General features: G+C 47.9%; 1 protein-coding gene across 3 annotated transcripts in view; it reads left to right on the top strand.

Moving 5' to 3' along the window:
• Pitpnc1 (phosphatidylinositol transfer protein cytoplasmic 1) overlaps nucleotides 1-22,358 on the top strand; it is a 269,963-nt gene that overhangs the window by 162,881 nt on the left and 84,724 nt on the right. For all 3 annotated transcript variants that reach the window (XM_005069994.4, XM_021227137.2, XM_021227138.2), the window contains exon 5: nucleotides 11,746-11,817. In XM_005069994.4, the coding sequence (XP_005070051.1) occupies nucleotides 11,746-11,817 (72 nt within the window). The remainder of the gene's footprint in view (nucleotides 1-11,745; nucleotides 11,818-22,358) is intronic.

Here is a 22,358-nt window from a genome sequence, read left to right as displayed (position 1 = left end):
TGGGCTGGGAGATAGGCAGCTGTTTCCAGCTCCTTCCGGCTCTGCCTGCCGTACTCGCTTCCTCTCGCCCTCCTCCACATCTCTTTCAGACCCCGCCACTCTTCTTGGCCACGTGTGTTTTCCTGTGCAGCACATATTCGGGGAGTCACTCTGATTCATCCTTGGTGCTTTTATTTCTGTGCCTTTCTTTGTCACATCCTCTTCGCTTTACAATTCTTTTACTTTTTATTTCCCCCACTTGAGTTCTGACGATGCTTTCCCAGAGCTGTCTTCTCTGTTGTTCCCCCTCCCCCCCCCCAGCTGCCCTTTCAAGCATAACCACAGGCCCTTTCTAGGGGCCATCACACAGGGCCCTTGGAACCCAGACAGCGTGATCATAGAGTGAGCAGATGAGGCACAGGGGACACACACCTCCTGGAAACTGGGGTGTGTTTTAAAGACTTCCACACGCAATTGAGAAACTTCAAAGGCAATATTTCTGTCGTCATGGAAGGCTAAAAAGGTGGTCTTATTCCCAGCATTCAGGAGGTAGAGACAGATATGTCTCTGTGAGTTGGAGGCCAGACTGGTCCATATAATTACGTAGTTCCTGGACAGCCAGGACTATGTAGAGATGTAGAGAAAGCTTATCACAAAATAAATGAATAAATAAATAAAATTTTAAAAACCCCATCAAAACTCCAGATAAGGTAAAGAAAATTAAAGTGGGATGGTACCTTAAGACCTACATCCCAAGACAGGACATGGTGACTTACATCTGTAATTCTAGAACTTGAGAGTCCAAGACAGGAGGAGTGCTGAAAGCTTGAGGCAGGAGAGGGGGGAGGGGGGGGGAGGAGAGGAGCATTGGGAAGGGAAGAAAAGGGGGAGAGAGGAAAAAGAGTTTGGAAGAGAGACATTCCTGAGATGGGATGTGGAGAGTCGACCTAGCCTGTGATGTATTGCATGCAAGCACGAGGGTGTGAATCCCAGCACCTATGTAAATGCTTGATGGTTCATTAAATGTTTGCTTCTAGTCCTAGCACTGGGGAAGCAGAGACTGGTAACTCACTGGGACTCACTGCCTAGCCTACTTTGTGAGTCCCAGACAAGTGAGAGACCCTGCCTCAAAATAAGCTGTCCGATCCCTTAATAATGATACAAAGGACCTCCACACAAGTGCATACACAGGCGCCAGGGAGAGAGGGAGATGGAGACAGAGGGAGTGTAGGAGGGAGGGAACAGACATTCCAGATGTGCATTTCCTGTTTGTGCAAAGAAAACACTGACAAATTCAGTTTTATTAATGATTCCATCTCAAGTTGAAATTCCCTGTCTGTCCTAAAGGACATTACTTGACAATGTGTACATCTAAACAATGCCAGACAATCACTGTCCTTGTCAGTGACTAGCTTAGGATGATAGACCTCATGAAGTTTCACGTTTGTTGGTAGCATGTCTGTAAATAGGGGGCTGGAGGATGTCTCAGCAGTTAGCTCTCCAAGAGATCGTGAGTTCAATTCCCAGCAACCACATGGTGGCTCACAACCATCCATAATGATTATTATATTATACAATAGCCATGTGCCCTACTACCTCACACACGCTAACCACGCACTGTACCACTTTATACATGCTAACCATGTGTTCTACCCCTCACACATGCTAGCCATGTTCTCTACCCCCTCACATACACTAACCATGTGCTCTACCTCCTCACACACGCTAACCATGCTCTACCCCCCCATATACTAACCATGTACACTACCCCCTCACACATGCTAGCCATGTTCTCTACCCCCTCACATACACTAACCATGTGCTCTACCTCCTCACACACGCTAACCATGCTCTACCCCCCCATATACTAACCATGTACACTACCCCCTCACACATGCTAGCCATGTACTCTACCCCCTCACATACACTAACCATGTGCTCTACCTCCTCACACACGCTAACCATACTCTACCCCCCCATATACTAACCATGTACACTACCGCCTCACACACACTAACCATGCACTCTACCACTGAGCTAGCCCATGCTTCACTCCCTGAAAAAAATCAAGTAAAAGGAGGAAGGAGAAATCCCACAAACTCTCTAAAAGAAAACCATCAGAGAAAGGCTGGAGGCTTTTTTTTAAAGGGTTGGCAGGTGAGGTCCCATTAGAAATAAACTGTCATAGGGAATCATACTGGTTTTTGTTTGTTTGTTTGTTTGTTTGTTTGTTTTTGCTGGAAAGTGCCCTAGCTTACAGTGTGTCAGCTATAAGTCAAATGCCAGAGGAGTATTGCATCCTCAGTGACAACCTTTGAAGTGAATGGTCCCCATGCTCCCAGAAGTTTGGCTATTCCTTGCTTCTAAAGGCCGGGGTCCTGGAGAACCTTGAACTTGCCACCACGGCCACTGTCTTCTTGCTCTGTACAGATGTGCTATCTGCAGCATGGACTTGCCTGCACCCCTCAGGTAGGCGCTGCCGTCCCCTGAGTGTTTGCCCCTTTCTCTTTGCTTCAGTTTGCTTACATTTAGTTTTGTTCTCATAAGTGTTTCTTATCACCATAGCAACCCTAATCAATCACAGGACCAAAAATAGCTCTTTCGTTTTTTTCCCCCCGAAGCGTGTCTGTAGTGAATTGGGAGTGAGGCTCCACCTTGCTTTTGGTACAAGCTGCTTGCATTTCCCGACAGTGAACCTAGGAGGGCTCGTGTCTGGAAATTATTCTTCCTGAGGCCCAGACGCCTCGCATCTCCCTCCCTCCCGCCCTCCCTCATTGCTTCTCAAAACTTCAAGTGGGTTCATCTCATTGTTCAACAAAGAACCGCCTGCCTCTGCACCCTGGGTCTTATCGTTGGAGATTTTGCAGGCACTATATGTCCATGTTACAACGGGGAGGTTCAACTCAGTAGATTCTAGTGGGATGGCACTCCAGTTATCCATGCACAGATATGGCACACAAAGGAAGCCAGTGGTGGCATGGCCCTGGTACTGCTTCTGGTGGGGACAAGAGCTCTGGAGTCACTGTCCTTAAGCAGCATCCTCACACATCAGCTCTGTGGCTCCCAGTTGCTATGTGTTTTTTTTGATGCTATTTTGTAACTTCTCAGAGCCCCGGGTGTTATAAGGTAACTGAGCGAACCAGTGGCCATGCTAATCTTCAGATCTAGGAGACAGAAAAGTCCCTGCTGGAATTTTCGTTCCTCTGCATGAAGTGGGCAGGGAGTAGAATGCAACTCAAAGGAGGAGGCCCAGAGGGATGCGCCTACTTAAGAGTAAATTGTCAAGGACAGAGCTGGGAAAACGAGGCTTTCTATCCACAGTAGCAGAGCGGGCCGTGTGTTCAGAGTGGGCGAGGATCCCACTGTGCCCTAGATCTTGGCCACCATTCATTTATTGAGGGCTGGCTAGGTGTCCTGCCTCTGGTACTCACTTCAACAAGCCCATGGCTTCCATCGTTCCCTCACATGTTCATAGTGACAACCCTATCTGCACTCCAGGACTGTTAGCTCACCCACACTGCTGTGGGCGTTCCATTGACAAGAGTACATGAAACGGGCAACTCCACCCCAAGCCTGGCCTCAGACATCCACTGTGCCTTTAATACTGGCTGGATAACTGTGAAACTGGGCCCATCTCCGTGTGATGGACACTCAAGCTTGCCAGGAATCACAAAGTTCATGTGCAAATAACCTGAGGCTTGAGCGGAAGTGTGTTTCCCTCCAGAACCTGGACTTTGTTTCTAATAAAGTACCATCCTTCCTCCATATGGAAGAGGCACACACTTCTGGATGTGGGCTGCAGCGAGGGGACATGCTTCCCGGAGTCTGTTACTAGTAACACCATAGAAGTTGGACATTGACAAAGCCCTTATAGGTCAGGTGACTAAGTCAGGAGGAGCACAGGTTCCCCTGGACGTGTTCAAACCTCAGAGTGAGTGACACATAAATGGATGAGGTCCAGATGGGGTGTCTGGAAGGGGAGCAGTGGGCGGGGTCTTCCATTGCCACGGGGCAGCTTTCCCACAAAAACTCAGCAAGTGCGAACATCATCAGTTCATTGCCTTGCTGTCTCCTCGGGAGTGGGAGTCTATGCCTAGGTCAGCCGAGTCCCTGGCTGTGTTGAAACTGAAGCATCAGCCATGACTCACACTTCATCCAGGCTGGTGGCCTCTCTTCTGCTCTCATCCCTTCACTCCCTTGTGATCCAAGGGCTCAGTTCCCATTTCCCATTCGGCTCTCTATCCCTTCTGCTTCCAGAGGCCTTTCTCCCGTCCTGAGCCAAGTATTGTGGTGCAGGGCTTTACTGCGAGCATTCGGGAAGCGGAGGCAGCCAGGCTAGCCTGGGCTACATAGTGAACTCCTGTGCAAATAAACAGATAAGCCAGCAAACAAGTAAAACAAGGTCTTTGATACACTGACCAAATCCCAAGACTGTCGATCAGAGGCTCCAGTAGGGGTGCCCGAACTTTTCCCAACACAGTATGACTTTGTCATCTGAGTTGACCACATTCATACCTATCCAGAGATGGGTGTGGCTTCCAGCCCACAGGGTGGACACATCTGCTAGGTAGCCACGCAGTGCAGCCCGGCCACTCATGGTCTCAGGATGGAAGGACACAGAACATGTGGGTGTCCCGTGTCTCTGAGGTCATCTCAGTACTCTGTCTGCCATGGCTTCCTTCCTGTTGTGGGCCAGACGGCGCACTCCCAAGGGACTGCCTTGGAAAACACGGTACCTCCCAGATCCCTTGGACTCCTACCCACTTTAGACAGTGGCTCAGACGGTGGCCTCTTGCCCCTCACAGCAGGTTCAGATGTGGTCACATCAGGCTTCCTGACTTATTTGTTCCCCAGTGCCATGGAACCCTTCTCATCCAAGAAAACATGTTCATGTTTTTAGGCAACGGTGCAATTTTTTGAGAGTCCAGGATTGGAAGGTGAAGGTCTCTTTTCTTTCCCCCCGGATAGGGTTAGTGGTACAGTCCCTGCTGTGGGAAAGTAGTAGACCACGAGAAGTATGGTTGGGAGGAAGTTGAATATGCAGCTCGGACAGCGAAGACCAGCAACCTCGGTGACTTTTGTACGGCACTGCCGATGACAACAGGGCTTCACGAGGAAGTAGAATCCTGTCAGTGCTTAGCATGGGGCTGGGGAGGTAACACGGGCAGCTGAGAATGACGGCAAGGGTGCCGTGATGAGATGGGCAGATGAATGCTCACACGACGAGATCACTGAGAAGTGGTGGCTGGGGTGGTCTGGCTAGGATTTCCTCGGGAGAACTGCGCTCACAAAGCCTGGCAGCTGGAGGTGGTGGCAATGGGCGGGGGCAGTGGCTCCAGACTGTGCGTGGGCCTCCATCCACTAGTGGCTCAGAGTGTCTGTCACAGCTACATGGGAGGCCTGCCTGGGCTGCAGAACGGGTTTCTGCCTTGTCTGAGTAGCTCAGTGAAACCCCCTCCATGGCAAAACGCAAAGGAGGGACCAGCAAGATGGCTGTCACTGTGGCCAAGCTCAGTGGCATGAATTAGATCCCCAAGGCTGGCATAGTGAAAAGACAGAAGCAGTACCCACAAACTGTCCGCTGACCCCCATGTAGCTCAGGGTAGAGTGAATATTTAGTATACATAAGGGTTGCGTCTCTAGTTCTGAAAAGAGAAAAGAGGGTCTGGAGAGATAGCTTAGTGGTTAGGAACCTGTATCACTCTTGCAGAGGACCCAGGTTCAGTTCCCACCACTCACAACGGGCAGCTCACAACCCTCTTCTGGCTTCCTTGGGCACTGCACTCCATTGCACCCAAACACACACACACACACACACACACACACACACACACACACACACACACACATACACACACACACGCACACACACACACACAGTTTTTGTTTCGTTTTTGTTTTTTGAGACAGGGTTTCTCTGTGTAACAGCCCTAGCTGTCCTGGAACTAGCTCTGTAGACAAATCTGGTCATGAACTCGCAGAGATCCAGGCTAGCCAGGGCTACACAGAGAAACTCTATCTCAAAAACAAACAAAACAGAAAAGGGAGGAGGAGAGAGGAGGAAAATGGGAGGTATGAGGAGAAGGCCAACAGAGATGAAGGCTATGTGATGGAGTTATATGTCCCAAAGCAAGGATTTCATGAGTCCATCAGAAGCTGGGAGAGACCAGATGCTTCTCTGGTTCTTTGGAGGGAGTGCGGCCTGGTCCATGTCTTGATTACAGGTTGCCAGCCTCCGAGTTCATGGTAATTCATTTCAATGTCTCTACGAGGTCAGTACAGACCCGGAGAACCTTCACGCTCAGCTCAGACCTTTGGGTTTGATGTGTCTGTAGGCCTCTCGCTGGGGGTGGCCCATGGCAGCTGGTGATGTGGGAAGCTGGAGTGAGAGGTGTTGGTTTGGGAAGGATCTTCACAGAGCGACTGTGGGAAAGGAGAAGCAGTTGAGGTGAGAAGGGAAAGGGTGGTGGGACAGCTTATGTCAGGGCCGGGGGTGGAGGCTGCAAAACCAGCTGCTGTGCAGAATGGAGGACTTGCCTGGGCATATCCACAGTGAGGGGGTCTCTGGGGTGAAGATGGGCAGGCGGGGCTGGCTCAGAATGCTTTGTCACCTCCATCCGGACTGCACTGGTGAGAGGAGGAGAGAGGCAAGAGGGGAGCCAGCCATCTCTGAGAGTTGATATGAAGACAGAGACAGGGTCGGCTACAGATGGAGCAAGAAGCAATGAAGAATGTCAGTTTAGATTTGTTTGGAAGATAGCACCCTTTGGGCTAAAGAGCTCACTTTGCAAGCATGAGTTTGGACCCTAGAACGCATGTAATGGGCCAAGTGAAAATGTGAGCTCTGTCTTCAGAGAGAGAAAGTGGAGAGTGATAGAAGAAACAGGACACCCTCCTCTGGCCTCTGGGTACACACACAACACACACACCCTACACACCCCCCCCACACACACATCCCATAACACACACACACACACACACACACACACACACACACACACACACCAGGCGCATGAATAAAACATTTCTTGTGTTTGGGGGGTCATGAGGAGACAGGGAGAAGGTAATCAATTCAGCAAGATCCCAGGGGAGCCATATATAAATGTCTTTTTAATTACTGCACAGCTAGTGTGTGCCAGGAACTGGGCTAGAGGTTGCTCGTACAATCACTGATCTTCCGAGCATGCCTACAGAGTAGAGAAGGATCGTCCTCTTTCTGGAAATGCAGTCGCTGAGGCTGGGGACGGTAAAAGTCTAGATGCTTCCCTTTTGATGGAAAGTCACTGACAAGAGCACCACCTCTTTTCATTGTGGCACTTTGCAATGGGGAAACGAGTGATGTCATCCTCTGATTCTCCAGGAATAAGAAGCAAAAACAAGTAACTGAAAGACTGGCAGTCGATGGAAGGAGGTTGTTGTGTTTCTATCGAAACTGTGAGATTTGGACCAGCGAAATGACTCAGTAGGTAAAGGTCCTTTCCACCAAGCCTGATGACCCGAGTTCAAATCCCCCACACCCACATGACAGAAGGAGAGAACAAACTCCTACAAGATTTTCCGGATCTCTACAAACACTGACCTGTGTGGGACAAACATTTTATTCGTGTATGTGTATGCATGTGTGAATAGAGACCAGAGTTTGTCATATGACTGTCATTCATTGTATTTTTGAGACCTGGAACTCTACATTTTGGCTAGACTGGCTGGCCCCAGGTGCTAATCTTAAACTTTTTGTGCTTGAGAAATGACTCACTGGTTAAGAGCATTTGGTGGCTCTTCCAGAGGGCCTGGGTTCAGTTCCCAGCACCCACATGGTGGCCAACAACCATTTGTGACTCTAGTCCCTGAGCATCTGATGCCCTCTTCTGGCCCCCACAGACACTACCCGCATGTGGTGCGTAGACATACATGCAGGCAAAACACCCATACAGGTAAAGTAAAAACAAAGTTTCAAAGCATTATTAAAGACGACCATCTTGGGGCTGGAGAGATGGCTCAGAGGTTAAGAGCACTGACTGCTCTTCCAGGGGTCCTGAGTTCAATTCCCAGCAACCACATGATGGCTCACAACCATCTACAATTCAATCTGGTGCCCTCTTCTGGTATGTAGGCAGAACACTGTATATGTAATAAATAAATCTTTAAAAAAATTATTAAAAAAAAAAAAGAAGACGAACATCTCACCCAAGAGTTTAACAGCCAGTTCTAAAACAACTGGAGCTCCAGAAGCTTCCGCTTTTCTTTTTTGTTTTGTTTTTGTTTTTTGTTTTCTGAGACAGGGTTTCTCTGTAGCTTTGGAACCTGTCCTAGAACTCACTCTGTAGACCAGGCTGGCTTCAAACTCACAGAGATCCACCTGCCTCTGCCTCCCGAGTGCTGGGATTAAAGGCGTGTGTCTCCAACGCCCGTCTGCTTCTGCTTTTCTTTACATTCAGTGTGTGTGTGTGTATGTGTGTGTGTGTGAGCATGCACACATATGTCATGGCACATCTGTAGAGGTCAGAGGACAATTTGTAGGAGTCAGTTCTTTTCTCCCACCATGTGGGTTGCTTGAGGTCGAACTCATGCTGTCAGGATGGCAGTATGTGCCCTTCCCCACTGAGCCGTCTCACTGGACCGAGACTCCTGATTTTATCTTGAGACACTCACAGGCCAGCCCCCCAGGAAGGAGCTATTAGATAACCCAAAGGGATTATCAGCTCTACCTCTTCTGCCCCCATCCAAAAGTCACTCTCCAAGCTGGGACAGGGCTTGGGCTGGGGGTAGGGAGCCACAGGCTGGGCAGAGAACCTGGTTGGTTAAGCGTTCACTACACAAACATGAGCACCTGAGTTTGGATCGTCGAAAGCTGAAGGCAGTGGTGCACCAGTGTGCTAGCAAAATAGGCAGAAGTCTCTGGGGCTCTTAAGTCGCACAACCAAGCCCACTCAGCAAATTTCAGGTTGCACAAGAGACTCTGTAGTAGTAGAGGAAGAGCTCAGGAGGACATATTCACAGACACATAGGAGCGCGCGCGCGCGCGCACACACACACACACACACCGCCATGTAGGTTATCACTTGGTGCCGTAGACCGATTCACACCCTGCATTGTCTCCCTCTCTCACTCCTCATTGGATTGACCCTCAGATGAATCACAGGTTTGAAAGTACAAATATTGATTTCCCTAAAGGCTTGTTATCTTTAAGAGGGTCTCTTTTGCAAGGAGCATCTCCCATGCTCATGAGTCAATCAAGGTTCTGCCAGGGGCCTCAGGGGTGCCAGAAACTTGACTCATGATGAGCAGCCCTCCTCCCTGGAAGTCCCTGGAAATGGGTGTGAGGGCAGTGGTTACCGAGTGAGAGGTTGGACAGGAGACAGCCGGGAACGTGTTAATAAATCACCAGGGCGCCTCAGTCTCCATCGAGGCAATTACTGGGATCAGTTGTCTCCGTGGTTCCTTAGTCACGGCTCCGATCGCTTCTCTCAGACTGAAACTGGGTAAATGCCAGGTGCACGCAGGCATGCGGTGTCGGGGAAATTAGCCATGGCACGTCCTCTGCCTTCTTATACAGATGTCCCCGGGGTCTCAGCTAGGCTGAAAGGGGAGTGTAGTTAGAGCAGACAGGAAGCCATGAGGTACAGGTGGTATTAGTAGGTGATGGAACTTCAGCTGTCACCCTCTTCCCGTGCCCTTCCTGCAAATGGAGTAGTAAGCCAGCTTCCCCGCTGCAGCGTGCCCACAAAGGGTTTGTACAACTTACATTGCTGGATCCCACCTTCAGGTTTTCAGAATCAGTTGCTCCCCTAGGCATTCATTTCTAGTAAAATTCTAGAGTGCTGTGACTGTCACTGGACTGGACATCATCCCCCTTTAGAGAGCCACTGGGGGTAGTAGTCACGGTCATAGACTCTGGGACCAGGCTACAACAGCTTTCAGCACTGATGCGGTAATGCACCAGCCGTGTGATTGTACACCATTGGCTCAACCTCTCTATGGCTCCATTCCTTCTCTTGAAAGGAGAGGTGATAATATTAGCATTTACCCCTTGGGGAGTTTGCAAACATCCAAGAACCTGGAAACATTCAGAAAACACCTGTGGTAGAGAACATAACCTCCTGGGACTGTGACCAGCACAAGCCATGTCTCTTGGATCTAATAGCTGCAGGTCCCAGTGAAATTGCTGGGTCATTTTAACTCTTAGCCTTCCATCCCATCTCTGGTGTCCAAGAAAGATGTTGTCCAGCTCAGTGCCAGGCGGAGGCCGGATGCACCCACATCCATCAACAGCCGCTTCTCAGGCTGCCTGACCTTTCCAATCTGAGACACAATGGGGTCTGGTGAGACAGGGACACTGGGACAGCCTTGCAAATAAGGCCTCTGGCAGCCTCAAGCTGATCACGGCTGTTCACTGATGGCTTACTTGTTTCAGTTCTGAAGATCAAACTCAAGACCTTACCCATGCTAAGCCCATGCGCCACGGACCACCAGCCGCTTGACACCGTATTTTTTGTTGTTGTTGCGCCATTTTATTTATCCCTCGTAGGGTCACTAGTAGATAATAAGTTGGGAGAGAGGTGTTAAGAGAACTTTTGAGACTGGGATCTCATGTTCCACCTTATTTTGAGGCTGGGTTTCTCTTGCTGTTTTTGCTGTGCTGTGCACCCCAGTCTAGCTGGCCCACAGGCTTCCAGGAGCTCTTGCCCCTGCTTCCCATTTGCTGTAGGATGGCTCAGAATACAGATTCATACTATCACAGCTGGCTTTTTTGCATGAGTTCTGCATGTCAGGCTTGAGTGGCAAGTGCCTTTCCTGTTGAGTCATCTTGCCAAACCCTTAAAGTTATATATTAAAAAAACAATTCTAGAGGAGAGGGAGCTTGCTCATTAGGTAGATTGCCATGCAAGCATGGTCTCCTGTGCTTGGAGCCCCAGTACCCACATCAAATGCAAGAACAGAGGTACCTGTCGTAATCTCAATGCTGGCAATAGACAAAATGTGGAGGCAGGCAGATACCTGCAGCTCACCAACCAAATTAGTGCGCTCTAGGTTCAGTGAGAGACCCTGTCTGTCTTTAAAAAAAAAAAGGCCAGGCATGGTGGCAAACACCTTTAATCCCAGCACTTGGGAGACAGAGGCCAGAGGCAGGAGGATCTCTGTGAGTTTGAGGTCAGCCTGGTCTACATAGTGAATTCCAGGACAATCAGGACCACATAGAGAGACCCTATCTCATACTATATCCCTCCCAAAATTGAGATGGAGAGTAATGGAGGAAAATATCCAACAGAAATCATGAACATCTATATACTCACATGCATGCGCACATGCGTGCACGCACATACCTATGTATACATACATGTGCTCATGTGCACTTAGCTGACCACTAATCTCTGATCTCAAGGTTGTACTGTGCCACCTCCCTAATTTTGTATTAACATGGGGGTTATGGCGAGGTCCCCAGTGAGCAAGTGAGCTCCCCAGACCTGGAGTTGGCTTCTGTCACAGGCGTCTACATTCCCTCACTGGCATCAGGGTTCACAGCACATATTCCCTTTGGAAATGTGCTGCTGGGCCATCTCCCTTCCCAACACTGCTCACCGACTTCTGGGAGAAGTGCTCACGGCAGTGGCTTCTCCCACAGAACGTGGTATCTGATGTATAATATATCCCATTTCTGCTGTAGAGCTGTGCTCCCAGCCTAATGGTCAGACGAGCAGCCCCAAGCCACACTAGGGCCGTGACAAGAGGAAACTGCAGTGCTAATCAAAGTCTGCCTTTTCTCTGCAGTGTTCCTTTCTGCCGAAATTCTCCATCCACATAGAAACCAAGTACGAAGACAACAAAGGAAGCAACGACAGCGTGAGTAGCCCGCTTGTAGCCTCTGATTCTGTGTGTTGCTCAAGTCTTGGCCTCTGAAGGTCACAGCACTTCACCCGGCCCTGGTCTATCCCTGGGACCTCAGAGAGGTTCTGGGCTTGGCCCTCTGGAACTAGGCCTGGTGCACCTCATAGTCTAGCTTTCGTCTGTTCTAATCTGTGTGTCCTTCCAATGGGCCTGTCTGCAATGGACGTGACTGCCATGATAAGTGGAGAGGACAATGGAGCTCAGGTTTCTCTGATTCCATTTCCGACTGCACCTCTCAAGTGCTGGGATTACAGAGCGTGTGCTCCCAGACTCTCACCTCTGAGCAAATCCCAACAGTCACTGAGAAGTGCATGCCAAATGCAAAGGCCAGAGACGGAATCTGGGAGTGGGAGATGCTTGCGGAACGCTTTCTATAGTGGTAATAGCAGGGACTGGCCTGGCTGATACTTGGTCACGTCTGCTTCCTGAATTACTACAGGTGATAGCCAACTACTTTGTTTTGGTTTCATTTGGTTTTCTGCCCATAGGCATGTGTGGATGATGCACCCGCGTGCGTGCGTGTGTCTGTCTGTGTGTCTGTCTGTCTGTGTGTCTGTCTGTCTGTGTGTCTGTTCTGAGTGTGAATGGGTGCTCAAGCGCAGGAGGGTACGTGCGTGTGGTTATGTGTAGATGGGAGCCTGAGGTTGACGCCACTGCCTTCCTTGATTGTTCTCCACCTTATTCATCGAGGCAGAGTCTCTCATTTGAACTCACAGCTGCCTTATGTGGTTAGTGTGGCTAGCCCCTTGTTCTCAGGATCTTGTGTCTGTCTTCTAAGATGTGCTGCCACATCCATTCAGCATTGACGTGAGAGTCCTGGAGACCCAAATCTGGCCCTCACTGTTGTAAGTGCTTTAGCTGCAAAGCTAACTACTGTCCTATTTTCTATCTTTCTTTTGTTGTTGTTTGTTTTTTGAGACAGGATTTCTCTGTGTATGCCTGGCTGTCTTGGAAGTCACAGAGATCTGCCTGCCTCTGCCTGCCTGCTACTGTTCTGGGATTAAAGGCCTGTACCACCACTGTCCTGCCAAACTACTTTCTTTATAAATAAAGATTTATTGGTACCCAGCCATACTCATCCAGTGTGTATGATGCTTCTCAGCCACAGAGGTGAGTGGTTGTCACATAACCTATAAAACCTGGATTTTTTTTTCCAGTATTCGATTGATCTCTCCACAAGTGGTCTCAGCCACATGCTTGCTCCAGAGTTTCTGGAACTTTCCAGGGAGAATAATATCACTAGCTGGGGTATTCTCCTGCCACCAGGTTCAGTAGCTCCCTAGTGAGCATCACCTCAGTGTGGTTACACAAAGGAGGTGGAGAGGGCCGTCCCTGCCCAGAGCCTAAAATATGTGCACTCTGCTGGCCAGCTTTATCAAAACCACAGTGTCACAAAGGGTGCATGCTAACTTTGGCAAGCGTGACCTTTTCTGATTGGAAAATTAATAAACAGCTTTTAGAAACTTAAAATGTGCAATGAAGGAGGAAAAAGAGCTCCAAAACAAAAGGAAAGCCAAGAGTAATCCCATGATTCAGAGATGAATACGCATATCCCTTTGATTCTCGTTAGAAGATATTAGTGATTTTTTTTTAAACCAGTTCCTCCCAAACTGAATCATACAGCATGCTATTTTTAACAAGGCACGGCATACTCTTCCCCACTCGAGGTCGATGTTGTGTCTGTTTCTCAGTCGTTCTCTGCCTTAATTTTGGAGAACACTTCTCTCACTGAACTTGGAGTTCTACTCTGCTAATCTGCCTCGGGTCCCTGCCTGCCTCGGGTACCTGCCTAGGGTTACCGGCAAGTGGAAGGTTATCGTGCCCATCTTTTCTTGTTGGTGCTGGGGAGCTGGGGATGGGAACTCAGGCCCTCATGCTTGCACAGCAAGCAGCTTACCTACTGCCCCATCTTCTCCCCAGCTCTCACGTGTGGTTTTTAACAGCTGCACTGCTTTCTTGATGCTGCTGGAGATTGAAATGAGCTCGACTGTTCTGACATAGCTATGGGCGATCAGGAAAATCACAGTCAAAACCGGACTGTTTTTCCTGGCACCGCTGGGAAAACAAAACGTGGGTTTGGTGGCTGGAGAGGGAGACGGCTCAGGGTTAAGAGCACTTGCCCCTCTTGCAGAGGACCCAAGTTCATTTGTTAGCACCTGTATTCAGTGACTAGCAACTAGCTGTTACTCCAGTTCCAGGAGACCCGACACCCTCCCTCATCTGTCCTTCCTGGGCATCAGGCATGCACATATGTGTAGGCAAAATAGAAGACAACAATAAAAGTGATTTTAATAGTAGTCTTTCCAAACAACTTACTGTTCTCATTCTCTTTTTCTCTGAGCTTCACTCCATGTGAGTTCATTCAAATCAGCTCTCCGGGTATAGATGGCACTGGGTATCTTGTGCCTCACAGATTTCGAGGCCCCTGTAACCTTCAGGCTTCCTCCCTGGCCTCTGCCCGACCCTGCTGTGAGGTCCCCATGTGTCACTCCTGGGGCCACTGGAGCAGAGAGTCCGGGCTCCACTGGATTGCTCCCTGCTTTGCCTGTGCCCACTCTTTAATGTTGACTAAATATTTCAGTTCCTCCTACACCATTTCCAGGAGGAAGAAGCGGAAGGCTGGATTCCACTCGTGCTCCCACACTTGCAAATCACAGTGCATGTGTATCTAGTTTTAATGATACCAAGGCTAACCCTATCCAGCCGGGGTCAAATCCAAAGCCATAAGCCCATGCCTTGTTCAGCCATGTCCTTGCTCTGCCCAGGGTAGCGGAGGCTGAGTGCAGAGAGGCAGTGTGGTTGTGGGCACTTCACTCATTATTGGATAAATCCAGTTCGCCTCGGCCTTTCCTGTGTAAGTGGTCTTATCATTCAGCTGCTGCCCTACACGCATCTATCTGCACCGTTTCCATCCCTACCTGCCAAAATTTTAATGAACTGGATGCTGATAAGAAGCAATAATTATACTGAAAGACTCTGGTGATAATCGCATTGATTAGTGGCTGAATGGAGTACATTTGCTATCTTATTATCAGTTATCATCTCAGTCATAAATGTGATCCAAAACCTAGTAAGAACGCACTTCCGGGATGACTAGACAGAAATATCTTCTCATTAAAGAAGAAACCAGTGAGTGTATGTTTGTGTAAACCTGCAAACTGTGGTTCTGTCAACTGGGACACAGTGGGGAAGTTGTCTTAAATTGAGGCCCGTTTATTTCATGCACAAGCTGATGGGAGTCATTTAGGCCTTAATTAGTGCTGGGGAGGATGGGGCCATGCCAAAGCAAGGTTCTGTGGTTTGTCCAAGGCCATAAATCTGGATTGGAGAGAGTCAGTGCTCAGCACAGCGTGGTTCGGCTGAAGGGGAGACCGCTCCTGTGACACCTGCTGCATGCAGGGTCACAGTGTGTCAGGAGGCTAATGGGGGCAACCTGGCCTCTGCTTCCTCTTCTAAGCAAAGCAGGCACCATGCAAAGTTGAGTTCTGAGCCCTGGCTGCATGTAGGGTTCACCTAACCTAGCTAGCTTGTCTGTCTGTCTGTCTGTCTGTCTAATCCAGGCTAGCCTTGAACTCTACACAGACTGGGTCATCCTCTATCCTCAGCCTTCCAGCTGCTTGGGATTACAGGCATGTGCGAGTCTGTGTGTGTGTGTGTGTGTGTGTGTGTGTGTGTGTGTGTGTGTGTGTAAGAGCATGTGTAGCGGCTGAGGACAACTTGAAGGAATTGCCTGTCTTTCTACCATGTAGGTCCTAGAGAGCAAACATCAGCCTCAACTACAAGTGTCTTTACATGAGGAGCCATCTTGCTGAGAAGTCTTAACTACTTAGGGCCCGTCCCTCTGGGGCTTATGTTTACTTGGTGACAGGTACATATTGTTCAAACACTAACCAACACAAAGAACCTAGAAGCTGATTTCTCCAAATGGGTTGACCCTATGGCTGAGCCTTGTCTGTTGGTGGGACATATATGGGATGTGCCACCTGACCATCTAAAGTGGTGGTGCTAATCATGGCTTTGCGCTGAAATCACCCATTAAACTCAGCAATCCTATGCTGCTGTGCCTGCCCACGGGACCATGATTTCACTGATGACAGGTGAAATATAGTCATTAGGATTTTTAACACCCCCCCCCAGAAGGTGGATCTAAGGAATGGAAAAGCTGAGCATCAGCATTTAATATAAACATTTAGTAAACCAGGCTGTCCAAATGACTTCACTTCTCCATACTCATGAAAAGAGAAGGATCTTTGTGGTCTGGGGAAATGGTTCAGTCTTGTAAACATGAGGACCAGAGTTTTGATCCCCGGAAACACACCTACATGCTGGGTGGCTATAGCAGCCCACCTGTTATTCTAGCCTCCAAAGGTGGAGATGGCAAGCAAGCTGGCTCACTAGACTAGCCACATCTAGTAAGAGTAGCCATATTAGAGAGCTCTGGGTGTAACCAAGGGACCCTGCCTCGAGAAAAAGGTGGAGCAGTATTCCAAGATGATCCCAACATCAACCGACACACGTGTGTGTACACACAAATACAGACACACATCATACTACAAAAAAAGGAGCTTGGGTTTGTTTTTTTTTTCTTTTTGGTAAACATCAGCCTGTCTATATTTTGTTAGCTATATGTGTCACCAAGGTCATAATTCCTCCTGGAGCAAAGTCTTGGTAAGAAGGAAAGGATGTCTCAATCTATTCCAGTTCCAGGAATTTAAGCACTCTCATAGAGACATCTCTTGGAAGAAGTATTTGTGATGGAGTTTCTAGTCTGTCTGTCTAGTAATGAGTTGTTCCTTATAACACAGGCAGACAAATCAGTGCTCACATTCATCTCTGACCATAGGCAGTTCCTTGGCCAATCAGGGACTCTGTTTCTTTATCAAGGAAATGGAATTGATAATGCTGGCAAGTATGAAGGAAGGATTCCTGGAGATGAGTTTATAGGAAAACAGCACATAAACCAGAGGGTACTGTGTACATGTTTGATAGCACCATCACCTCCATGGTGGCCCACGGTGTTTTCCTGTTGAAATTTTGATTTGATCCAAATCGTGAAACAAACATTTTTGATCAAGCATAGGCAGACTTTTCTTTCCCACCCACCAGTTTCCAAATAACTGAGAGGGAGACTAAATATTAATTCTAAATGATCGGCCGATAGCTCAGGCTTATTACTAACTAGCTCTTACAACTTAAATGAGCCTATTTCTATTAATCTATGTGCTGCCATGTAGCTCATGGCTTTCCCTGTCTTGTTCCCTCTGTGTCTCCTGATGACTCTTCTGACTCTGTCCTCCTTCTTCTCAAAATTCTCCTAGTCTGGATCTCCTGCTCAATCTCTCCTGCCCAGCTATAGGCCAGTCTGCTCTTTATTAACCAATGAGAGTGATACATATTTACATTGTACAGAATTGTTCTACAGCAACAAGTTTGAGGATTTTTTTTTTTTGCTGTTTTGCTTTGCTATAGTCCAAACCAAGATGGTGGCTTGGGTTGTAAAGGTAGCCATGGACAACACCGAGAGAAATTGATATGTTTTCAAAACATTTGCTTTCTGTCAGACGGAATTGAGATGGTGTGTGAGAAAGGAGCAGAAGAAGGATAACCTTGGGGTTTCTTGCTTTAGCCTTTGATCTGGGTCAGTGATGGTGTCACTGTTCCTCGGAGGGAAACAGTGGAGAGAGATTCTGAGAGGAAAATCAAGATGATATCTAAGGTTCCATGAGACCTTCAAGAAGAAACAACAGGCAGGCAGCTAATATGTGAAGTCACAATTCATAGAGATTTAGACCATGATTTAGGATGATATGGGTAAAATTATCTGGGAGACAAGTAACAAAAGATAGAAGGTTCCAGAACTCTAGGGTCCTGAGGAATACCTTCTGTGGCTTTCAGGCTCAGCTTCTGATTGCTCTACACTCCTTAGTTAGTTATCTCTTTTTCTACCATTCTGGGGTTAGAACACAGGGTTTTTCCCATGCTAAGCAAGTAACTCTACCACTGAGACACAGCCTCCCCCTGATCTTTCGTTATAAGAGCGTGTGTGTATGGGGGAGGGAGACAGAGACAGAGAGAGACAGAGTTAGTTGTCAATGTCATGTGTCTTCCTAAACTGCTCTCCACATTTTTTGAGACAGTGACTGACCATGTGAGCCTTGGGGATTCTGCTTCTGCATCCCCCCCACTGGGATTACAGCACATGTGACTGCACCCAACTTTTACATGGCATATTGAGGCAGGGACTCACTAAGTTGCCCAAGCTAGCCCTGAACTCCCTTTGTAGCTCAGGCTGGCCTTCAGCTGCCAATCCTCCGGCCTCAGCCACTTTTTTTAGCTGGGATTACAGACCTGTACCACCAGGCATAGCTTAAGCCTCATTTTCTCTTTTTTATTTTTATTTATTTATCTTTACATGTATGATGTTTTGGCTGCTAGTACATCTGTGCACTATATGTCTGCAGTGCCTGCAGAAGCCAGAAGAGGGATTGGATGCCCTAATAGTGAACTCAGAGTTTTGAGCTACTATATGGATGCTAGAAATCAAATCTGGGTCCTCTAAGAGAGCAGCCAACGCTCTAGCCACTTGGAAATCTCTCCAACCCCTTAAGATTCATTTTAAATCACTGAGTCCTTGGTTTTAAGAAACTATACCATCTCATTTAGTTAACTACAGATCTTAACAGAGAAATCAGATTGCAGCTCTGGGGGCCGGCCACCTGTAAGTGGACTGCATGAACAGTTTGACGCTTTAGCTGGACTCGGCTGGCATTGCTTTGGAGATGTGGCCAGAAATACTTTCATCCTGAACCCAAGTAGTGATCCTGGGAGTAACCAGCTAGAGAACAGGAGAGCTGGGCTCATCCTGGGTTGGATCTCACACTGGTGATCAAAAAGTTTATTTCATGATTGGTATTTGCAACATCCAGAGGGCAACATGCTAAAGTAATTTATTAACACATTGCAAAGTGTTCTGAAATTAATTTGTGAAGCAAGGCTGCCAGTGAGAACCACAGAGCTCAGATTACAGGTCTCTGAGGGTGGTCAGCTTCCCCTTCAATAGCTTCTAACTGAGGATTACAGGGAGACAAAAAGACAGTTACTTCATTTTTAGACATCCCTGCAACCTTTATGGTTCTGTTTTTAACCTTCGATTTTTATAGCCAGACACCTACAAAATCTACAATTGTCTCTAATAAGTCAGTACGTGACAAAAATAAATACACAAGGCTGCACAAAACACTTCCATTTTCTGTTTGGGAGGATTTTTATCCACTTGGGTCTGTGAGGTGGAAATCAGTGACATCCATCAGTTTCTGTCCAAAGGTATGATTTTTAGGACACTAGAAACACAGGTTGTATTTTTTTTTTTTTTTTGGTTTTTCGAGACAGGGTTTCTCTGTGGCTTTGGAGGCTGTCCTGGAACTCGCTTGGTAGTCCAGGCTGGTCTCGAACTCACAGAGATCCGCCTGCCTCTGCCTCCTGAGTGCTGGGATTAAAGGCGTGCGCCACCAACGCCCGACACACAGGTTGTATTTGATTCCTGAAGATGTAACCTTTCCTATTTGTGATATAATTTGTGATCTGAAAGCTGAATTTTTTTTAATTTTTTTATCTTTTTACATGTATGACTATGTTGCCTGCATGTATATATGTATGTATGTATCTATGTGTACCACATGCATGCAGTGCCCATGGAGATGAGAACAGAACATCAGATTCCCCTGGAACTGAAATTATTGGTGGTTGTAAACCACCATGTGGGTGCTGGGAATTGAACCCAGGTCCTCTACAAGAGCTATCTCTCCAATTCCATGAGAGCTGGATATTTAAAATAACAACAAGTGAAGAGTGGTCACTCATACTAGTTAGCCCAGCAGGTAGGAGTCTGAGGCAAGAGGAAAGCCTTGTGTTTAAAGCCAGCCTTGTCTACTTAGTGAGTTCCATACCAACCCCTGCTACAGAATGAAACCCTGTTTCAAACCAGTAAACAGTCAAACTGAGCCAAACAAAGGTATATCCAGGGTGAAGGCTGACCTTCTGAGTTTTAGGTGTAGCCTCAGTGCCAACTAGAATTATTATTCATTGTTAGGTACAGATACAGCTTAAAATAGTGTTTGCTTTCTATTTGGCCTGTTTCACCCCTGGTGTGATAAATCAGGAAAGACCCCCCCTCTGCTGGCTGGTTCCATTTTTACCAAGACAAGTAACCAGACTGGTCCGAAGCCACAGGTTCAAAGAGAGTAGTGAATCACAGTTGGGAAACTGGGAGTCAGAGCTAGAGAGGAAATTGCCAAGTATGAGGTGTCAAGATCTGGGTGACCATGTTGCAGCCACCACAGCAGTGACAAGCCATCAGTGGGCACTGACACCACTGAGTGACCCGGGTGCTGGGGAACTCAGTCTCCTGCCACTTAAGTATCATTCCAGAGTCTACACCCAGTCCCACAAGGAGCAGAGTTCACATCACACAATAAGGGAACAAAGGGACATGAATCCCCTTCCATTGTGACCTGTTAAGAGCAGCACGCCCTCACTTATGGATGACCTTTTCCCCATTGTCTAGTCTACATTCAGTCACTGTGACAAGTACAGCAGACAAATTCTGCTGGCCAGACAAATTCAACTGGCCAGAACGCCTGGGGTTTTGAAACAGGATCTCACTTTGTCACCCAGGCTGGCCTTAAACTTGTAGTAAACCCCCTGCCTCAGCCTCCCAAGGTCTGGGGTTACAGGCATGCAGAACCACTCCCCACTTCTGAAGTCTAGATACCTGGAAAGTGGTAGGTCATACTCATGGGATAGATAGTGCTTGTCCCAAATTGATTGTAAAACCAAATGGGAAAAAAAAGTCCAATAATAGGACAGATTTTGATCAAAGAACAAAAAAAGAGATTTTCATCTTTCTCTTTGTGCTATAGACACAAAGAAAGTAGAGTCAGCTGCTACATTAAAAAATCAGGTTTGATTCCTGGGACTCATAGGGAGCAGGAAAGAACTGACTCCCACAAGATATCCTCTGGCCTCTTCAAGTACACTGTGTCACACACATCATGCTCACACACACGACAAATAAGTATGATAAAAATTTGGATAATTTAGGAATCTTTCGCTTATGGATTATTTACCTATTATATAACCAATTTTATTTTAAAAATCTACAGCAGCAAATTTGCCACGGTAGTCACTCCGGAGTAGGAGCAGAAGGGACTTCAGTGTGTTCTCTTGCTGTGTGTTGGGGTTTTCTTACAGAGCACAGGCTGGCTCCAAATGATCCTCCTCTGCCTCCAAAGCACCAGGGTTACAGTTGTGAACTACCACGACAGACTTACCTTTCTGAATTTTGAGAAAGATCCCCGCTCAAGTCTTGTTCCGTGAGACATGACACCACGCCCCTGCCACTTTCTAGACTCCATTCTCAGCCCCATCCACCAGATTTGCAATTGTTTTCCAAATATTTGTCTATTTTTTTCCCCTCACAAGAGACCTAATTGCTGTGGGAAACCACTGTTCTTTGCTTTAGAAAAACAAAGCGTCGCCCTCTTGTTTATTTACCTAGATCTTTGTGTTTATGTTTATGGAGCCATTTTTGGTACTTCTGTGGATGGGTTGCTCATGACAGATGGTAGCCAGCAACCTTTGGGTCTTGGAGCGTTTTGGATGAGGACACTTTAGGAGTCTGCCAAAAGCTAGCAGCTGGCCAGACCCACTCAGCAGACTGAGGCACTAAGTTCAGCAAAATCACTGGCTAGCCTTGGGCCAAACAGGGCAGAGCAGTGCTCTGCAGCCTAGAGCTCATGAGAGTTCGTCAGCCAGAACGTCCCATATGACAAATGAGGAAACGCAGGAGGATACAGCAAGATGACTCATGCCCAGTCGATGGCGGTTCTTTTCTTCTCTTTGACTTGTCATGGGACTCATGCAGCTCCATCAGCGGTAGAATTCATCTGGAGGGCAGATGCTAAATTGGCCCATTTCTGAAGCGTGTGGTCCCCACGCTTTTCCCACCACGCAGGGCCACCCTCAGAGACGGTGCTCTTGAGTTCAGTCCACCAAGCTCACGAGAGGAGGATGTGTGGTCACTGGCCCAAGTACCAGACCCTCTGTATGGTCCTGCCAGAAAGATGGGAACTCTGGCTTTATACACTCTTCTTCCTGGTGTCTCATTCACCTGGAATGGATTCTACTTGGCGGAGCCCCCTCTCCCTGACAAGGGCCACCTGTCATGTTATTCCAGCCAGTACCCAGCACTGCAGAGACAGGGTAGGGACAGGATGAGGACTGCAGGCTCTGGAGTTGGACGGACCAGCAGGACTTTATTCCCGGCTCAGCCACTTCGCCGGTTTAGAATTGTCCTTATGCCTCCTTGTGTCCTTGTCACTCGGCTTGATGGGTCTGACTCCTGAGGCGCTTACGGGTGTAGAGCATGCTAACCATGCACAGAGCTTACTGCGTGCGCATAGCAGGCCTGTAACATGCTTGCGGGCGTCGGCACACCC

Source organism: Mesocricetus auratus, unplaced genomic scaffold (genome assembly GCF_017639785.1).
Source record: "Mesocricetus auratus isolate SY011 unplaced genomic scaffold, BCM_Maur_2.0 Super-Scaffold_100007, whole genome shotgun sequence".
NCBI lineage: Eukaryota > Metazoa > Chordata > Mammalia > Rodentia > Cricetidae > Mesocricetus > Mesocricetus auratus.
Note: the sequence above shows the minus strand (reverse complement) of the source record. Positions and strands in the feature narration are given on the sequence as shown.